Below are 8,126 nucleotides of genomic sequence, written 5' to 3' on the forward strand. Positions count from 1 at the left end.
AAAATAAATCAACTCAAATTATGGGGGAAAAAAATGCCAACATGGCACTGCCATATTTATTATTGAAGTCACAAAGTGCATTATTTTTTTTTAAACATGCCTCAAAACAGCAGCTTGGAATTTGGGACATGCTCTCCCTGAGAGATCATGAGGAGGTTGAGGTGGGGTAGGGGGTAGCGGGGGGTGTATATTGTAGCGTCCCGGAAGAGTTAGTGCTGCTGGGTATTTGTTCTGTTGTATTTTGTGTTGTGTTACGGTGCGGATGTTCTCCTGAAATGTGTTTGTCATTCTTGTTTGGTGTGGGTTCACAGTGTGGCGCATATTTGTAACAGTGTTCAAGTTGTTTATACGGCCACCCTCAGTGTGACCTGTATGGCTGTTGACCAAGTATGTTTGCATTCACTTGTGTGTGAGAAAAGCCGTAGATATTATGTGACTGGGCCGGCACGCAAAGGCAGTGCCTTTAAGGTTTTTGGCGCTCTGTACTTCTCCCTACGTCCGTGTGCACAGCGGCGTTTTAAAAAGTCATACATTTTACTTTTTGAAACCGATACCGACAATTTCCGATATTACATTTTAAAGCATTTATCGGCCGATAATATTGTCAGTACCATATTATCGGACATCCCTAATTTTAACTTCCAAAAATGTTTTGTTTATGTTTTGTATGCATATAAAACTAAGCCAATTGTTGGTGTTTTTTTAAGCAAAAACACTGCAAGTCCAAACTCAAACTGTGGCGCCAAGGAGTCATTTGGTTAAAGTAGTGTTTTAATATTTATTGTCCTATATTCTATGTTACAGTGGCCAAAAATATGAAATACACTGCCTTGTTTTTAATGAATACTTAGGCCTACTACGCTACTGTATGAATGTTAGTCATTATGGTGGTACAAAGTGTTTTCTGAGGCGTTACTTGGTGGAAGGAGTCGACAGTAACGGGGTCTCTCTCATTCACGTCCATCTTCCCCCGCAGCCGCCTCCATGACGGCGCTGGTGGTGACGGCGTGCATCATCTGGTGCGTGTGCGCCGCCAAGTCCAACCGGCAGAAGGACGGCTTCCACCGCCTGCGGCAGCACCGGGACGACTACGACGACGAGATCCGGCTCACGTCCATGGGCTCCAAGAAGTCCCTCCTGGCGCACGAGTTCCAGGACGAGAGCGAGAGCGACGAGGAGACGCTGTACGCCAACAAAATCTGAGCTTTTGTCGCGGAAAGACCAAGCAATACCGGCGAACTTACTCTTTCAGAGGAAGACAGTTTTTTTTCAGCGATGCGTTCACAGCCAGTAAATCTCAGTTACCTCACCAGTCACGAAATCCTGCCGATGCCTTCCTTTGTTACCTAAAAAAACGTGCATCGCTCCTTCGTCCCGCCTCAGCAAGTTCCCCCGAATCCCTGAGAATGCTACAGGAATGTTTTTTTGTTTCCCCTCCACAATAAAAGCCTCTGGCGAGCGCATCCAATCCCGTGCCTTGGCGTCTCGAAAACTGCGACGTAGCGAAAAGAAGAAGATCTGGATGGATCCAAAAGAATCATCTTGCACATTCTGCGTGCGTGTTTCCATCAAGGGAGAGACTCCAAAGGGCGAGCTCCTTACACGTGCTCCGCAGGAAGTGCAGGATCTTGGCGACTTTTTTTTTGCACTGAAAGAAGAAATCTGTCGAGGAACAAGAGAAAAATGAATAATCTCAAGAGAATGTCTTTTTTTTCTTCTTCGTTTTTTTAACTTGTTTTTATAGTTTTTTTTCAAATCTTGTGTGAAAATGGTAAGTATCCGACTCGTTCATGTCAAAGCCTGCCTTCGCTTTAATCAAGGATGTCCCAGTTAGAGATTGACCGGTTTTGGGGGCCGATATTTGGCGTTTGGATTTTATTTTCCATTGGTATCGGCTTTTTTTTTTTTTAAATATACAAACAGAACTACATCAGCAGATGCAATATATAAACATATGATACAAAGGAGGTGTCAAAAAAATGGGTATTCGAATGAATCGCGATTCCTATCATTCTTAATCGATTAAAAAAAAAAAGAACAATTTTTTTTCTTTTTGATTAAAAAAAAAAAAAAAGAATTTTTTTTTCTTTTTAATAAAAAAAAAAAAAAAAAGAACAATTTTTTTTCTTTTTGATAAAAAAAAAAAAAAAAGAACAATTTTTTTTCTTTTTAATCAGTCTTTTCCAGCCAGGCAAATCATATTGTTGACCTTCCAGTCACGTCCGTATCCTCTCTCTCTCTCTCTCTCTCTGCTCCCGGCTGCTCACTGTTAACGACAACAGATGATTAGATTACCACGTACCACCTGTGAAATCTAATCACCTGCCAGCTGTGTCTTGCCCTCATCATTGACAGAGGCGGTGACCTTTGCTCCTGCGGTTCGCGCTGATCACACTCTCCCTCCACAGTAGTTAATCATAGAAATGGCACCCATTGTTATTAAAGTATTGAGTATTGATGATGAACCGAGAATCGCTTTGAATGGAATCGTTACCCCCCAGGAATCGAATCGTGTGGTGACCAAAGATTCACAGCCTTAGGATTTAAAAAAAAAAAAATAGTAAAGTAGATAAATAACCACACTGGAAAAAATGCCTCTTTTAAAGAGTAAAAAAAAATGGTAAAAAAATCCGCCAATGGAAAAAAAAAGGCAAAATTGTCTTGATAAGGTTAAAAAAATTAAAAAAAAAGATTTTTGAATGAATCACGATTCTTATTTGTAACGATTCTTAATTTATTTTTATTTATCAGTTTTTTTCCACTCTGGCAAATGATATTGTTGATGTAGATGCTCATATTTGTTGTACAGATAAGTACTACAAAGATTGTTTATTTTATGGAGGAATGTAGTTAATCATAGAAATGGCACCCATTGTTATTAAAGTATTGAGTATTGATGATGAATCGAGAATCGTTTTGAATGGAATCGTTACCCTCAAGAATCGAATCGTGTGGTGACCAAAGATTCACAGCCCTCATATTTTTTTAAATAAATAAAAAAATACTGACATGTACCATTCATGTTGAAATAAATTTTACTGCAAATTAACATCGGCCTCCTTACTACTAATAATTGGTATCAGTATCGGCCCTGAAAAACATTATTTCCTAAAAAAAAAAAAAAAAAAAATGAAGTTGAAACAACTTAAATCCTTGTCAGGCTGTTTACTGACACGTACCATTCATGTTGAAATGACTTACTGCAAATTAATATCGGCCTCTTGATAATAATTGGTATCAGTATCGGCCTTGAAAACATTGTTTCCTAAAAAAACAAGTTATAACAACTTAAAGACTTGTCAAACTGTTTACTGACACATACCGTTCATGTTGAAATTACTTACTGCAAGTTAATATCGGCCTCCTTGATAATAATCGGTATCAGTATCGGTCCTGAAAACATTGTTTCCTAAAAAAAAAGAAGTTAAAACAACTTAAAGACTTGTCAATCTGTTTACTGACATGTACCACTTATGTTGAAATGACTTTTACTGCAATTTACTATCGGCCTCCTTGACTACTACTAATCGGTATCAGTTTCGGCCCTGAAAAAGCCATATCGCTCGATCTCTCGTCCAGATGTTATCGGAAAGACCTCATCTCTGGAATTAGACCTTGGTGTCGGTGCGTCCACGAGTGACCGTGACGATGACCTTGTGTTCCACAGTGCAGTGGGAGTTTATTGATGAAATGTCAAACCAAATCAGCGCTTCTTAAAGTGTAAAATGTGACTTGTTGTCTATGACTTGCCTTCATTTCTCTCCTCCCCCCCAAACAAATATTCTTGTTCAACACATCTTGTCATCCCTTGTGTGACAGTTTTGTACATATTTTTATTTACAATGTCCGAGTGTGACTTTTGAGAGGGAGTCGTGCGGTGTTTGGCGTGAAGATTTGATATGAAAAGTGTCGCGCTTGTGAACAGTTGAATCGGAGAGACGTTCCGTGGGACGTCTACGTCCATGCAGCCTCAGAACACAAATAAAACATCTCACAACATGCAGTGCTGGTGGAGTCGTTTTTAAAAAATCATATTTAACAATAACATACAAAAGTACAAAAAAAAGCAGTACATAAAGTAGTTCAGTGAGGTTTGTGTTACCACACATGGCCGACAGAGGGCGCCATTAGTTCAACGTTCACCAGACGACAAATCCACGGAAAGTAGTAATTATTTTTGAGTATTTAAAAAATGAAACACCAATCAAAACTATATATAAAAAAATTAATTACATTTTATCATTTGTTTTTTGATTTTATTTAATTTTTTCCATATATATATATATATATATATGTATATATATATATATATATATATATACTATGTTGCATTTATGTCAGTAAAGAGACTTGTTTTTTTGTACTTTTATATTTTTTTCATATATATATATATATATATATATATATATATAGTTTTTTTGTACTTTTATATTTTTTTCATATATATATATATATATATAAATGTGAAATATATATGTAGTACATATTTTTGAGTATTTAAGAAATTAAACACCAATCAAAACTAGAAATTATTTTTTTAATTAAATTTTATAATTAGTTTTTTTATTTTATTAAATTTGTTCCATATATATATATATATATATATATATATATATATATATATATATATATATATATATATATATATATATATATATATATATATATATATGAATAAAATATAAAAGTACAAAAAAACAAGTCTCTTTACCGACATAAATGCAACATAGTTCAGTGGGGGTTGTGCTCCCGCACATTGCCAACAGAGGGCACTCTTAACCCGGAAAGTAGCAAAAGTAGTAAATATTTATGAGTATTAAAGAAATCAAACACCAATCAAAACTCGAAATTATTTTTTTAATTAAATGTTATAATTTGTTTTTTGATTTTTTTTCTATATATATATACATATATATATATATATATATATATATATATATATATATATATATATATATATATATGAATAAAAAATAAAAGTACAAAAAAACAAGTCTCTTTACCGACATAAATGCAACATAGTTCGGTGGGGGTTGTGCTCCCACACATGGCCAACAGAGGGCGCCATTAATTATTTCAACGTTCAGCAGACGACAAATCCCCGGAAAGTAGCAAAAGTAGTAAATATTTTTGATTTTTGAGTATTTAAGAAATTAAAAAACAATCAAAACAAGAATTTTTTTTTTTAAATCAAACTTTATGATTTATTTTTTGATTGTATTTTTATGTTTCAATATATATATGAATAAAATATAAAAGTACACAAAAAAAAACAAGTCTATTTACCGACATAAATGCAACATAGTTCAGTGGGAGTTGTGCTCCCACACATTGCCAACAGAGGGCGCTCTGTTTTAATGTTCAACTGATGACCAACCCGGAAAGTAGCAAAAGTAGTAAATATTTTTGAGTATTAAAGAAATCAAACACCAATCAAAACTCGAAATTATTTTTTTAATTACATTTTATAATTTGTTTTTTGATTTTATTTTTTTCCATGTATATATATATATATATATATATATATATGAATAAAAACTAAAAGTACAAAAAAACAAGTCTCTTTACCGACATAAATGCAACATAGTTCGATGGGGGTTGTGCTCCCACATATGGCCAACAGAGGGCGCCATTATATATTTCAACGTTCACCAGACAACAAATCCCCGGAAAATATCAAAAGTAGTAAATATTTTTGATTTTTGAGTATTTAAGAAATTAAAAAACAATCAAAACAAGAATATTTTTTTTTTTAAATCATATATGTTTCAATATATATATGAATAAAATATAAAAGTACACAAAAAAAAAAACAAGTCTATTTACCGACATAAAAGCAGTACATAATTCAGTGGGGGTTGTGCTCCCGCACATGGCCAACAGAGGGCGCTCTGTTTTAACGTTCAACAGATGACAAATCCCGGAAGGTAGCAAAAATGGTAAATATTTTTGATTCTTGGGTATTTAAGAAATCAAAGTCCAACCAAGACTAGACATGTATTTTTTTAATAAAATGTTGTAAAATATATGTTTTTACTTTATGTTTTTCCTTATTTATAAAAATAAAATATAAAAGTACAACAAAAAAACTGTTTATCTAGCAAAATAAAAGCAGTACATAGTTCAATGGGAGTTGTGCTCCCACACATGGCCAACAGAGGGCGCCATTGGTTATTTCAACGTTCACCACACGTCAAATCCCCGGAAAGTAGCAAATATATTATATAAATATTTTAGATTTTTTCGTATTTAAGAAACTAAAGACCAATCAAAACTAGAAATTATTTTTTTAAATTAAATTGTATGATTGTTTTTATTTATTAATATATTTCAATATATATACGAATAAAATATAAAAGTACAAAAAAAAAACCAAGTCTATTTACCGACATGATATCAGTACATAATTCAGTGGGGGTTGTGCTCCCACACACAGCCAGCAGAGGGCGCTCTGTTTCAATGTTCAACAGATGACAAATCCCGGAAGGTAGCAAAAATAGTAAATATTTTTGATTCTTGAGTATTTAAGAAGTCAAAGACCATACTTGCCAACCTTGAGACCTCCGATTTCGGGAGGTGGGGGTGGGGACGTGGTCGGGGGTGGGGCAGGGCGTGGTTGAGGGCGTGGTTAAGAGGGGAGGAGTATATTGACAGCTAGAATTCACCAAGTCAAGTATTTCATACATATATATATATATATATATATATATATATATATATATATATATACATCCTGAAAATATGCAAACAAAACTGTGTTTAGATAATTGATACTTCAAACTTGCATAAATAAATATTAAGGAATATAACATAACTTGGCTTCTGAGAGCTTCAAAATGTACTGAATAAAATGCTAAAGTCTTTGATAAACAAGCAATTATTTTAATAATTAAATATGGTCATTTTAAATGAATTATTAGGATAATTTAAAATTAATTATTTCAAATATGTTTATTTTAATGTATATTCTAATGCCTGGATGTAATAAGGAGTCAGAAAAAATACAATTAATTTTGATGTTTTTAGCAAAATCCATCCATCCATCCATCCATCCATTTTCTACCGCTTATTCCCTTTTGGGGTCGCGGGGGGCGCTGGAGCCTATCTCAGCTACAATCGGGCGGAAGGCGGTGTACACCCTGGACAAGTTGCCACTTCATCGCAGGGCCAACACAGATAGACAGACAACATTCACACTCACATTCACACACTAGGCCAATTTTAGTGTTGCCAATCAACTTATCCCCAGGTGCATGTTTTTAGCAAAATATAGTAAAAATGTATTTAGTTTTTTTTTTTAATTATTAATAAATATATTTATTTGTAGGTAAGAAAAACATAATAATACAATTTATCTCTAGTCTGGATGATTTATTTCTTGTCACCCAGTTGTCCTCCCTCTTCACTTAGGTCCGCATGGAGCTGTAGGGGGCGTGGCCTCCAGCTCTGGCTGAAAATCGGGAGATTTTCGGGAGAATATTTGTCCCGGGAGGTTTTTGGGAGAGGCACTGAATTTCGGGAGTCTCCCGGAAAATTCGGGAGGGTTGGCAAGTATGTCAAAGACCAATCAAGACTATAGATGTATTTGTTTAATAAAATGTTGCAATATATGTTTTTATTTTATTTTTTTCCTTTATATGTAAAAATAAAATATAAAAGTACAAAAAAAAACAGTTTATCTACCAACATAAAAGCAGTACATAGTTCAATGGGGGTTGTGCTCCCACACATGGCCGACAGAGGGCGCTGTTTTCTAATGTTCACCAGATGACAAATCCCTAAGATAGCAAAAGTATTATTATTAATAAATATACAAAAATATTCAATAATAAATATAATTTATTATTGAACATTTGAAGAAATAACACCTATAAAAACTAGGAATATAGTTTTTAAATAAAAACATTTTAAAATATTTTTTTTTACTTTTTATATGCACAGCCGCGACCCCGAACGGGACAAGCGGTAGAAAAAATGGATGGACGGATGGATTTTTCTTATTTTTAAAATAACATATCCATCCATTTTCCAGCGCTTATTACATATAAAAGTACAAAAAAAGTGTATCGATCAACATAAATCAGTACACAGTTCCGTGAGGCTAGTGCTACCACCTATTGCCGACA

The 8,126-nt window shown here is 34.1% G+C and overlaps 1 protein-coding gene across 1 annotated transcript in view; it reads left to right on the top strand.

The window, feature by feature from the left end:
- cpda (carboxypeptidase D, a) overlaps nucleotides 1–1,352 on the top strand; it is an 83,276-nt gene extending 81,924 nt beyond the window's left edge. The window contains exon 21 of the mRNA XM_061925828.1: nucleotides 977–1,352. Coding sequence (XP_061781812.1) covers nucleotides 977–1,203 — 227 coding nt within the window. The 3' untranslated portion in view covers nucleotides 1,204–1,352. The remainder of the gene's footprint in view (nucleotides 1–976) is intronic.
- Nucleotides 1,353–8,126: the final 6,774 nt, after the last annotated feature.

The sequence above is a fragment of the Nerophis lumbriciformis genome, linkage group LG30 (genome assembly GCF_033978685.3).
Source record: "Nerophis lumbriciformis linkage group LG30, RoL_Nlum_v2.1, whole genome shotgun sequence".
NCBI lineage: Eukaryota > Metazoa > Chordata > Actinopteri > Syngnathiformes > Syngnathidae > Nerophis > Nerophis lumbriciformis.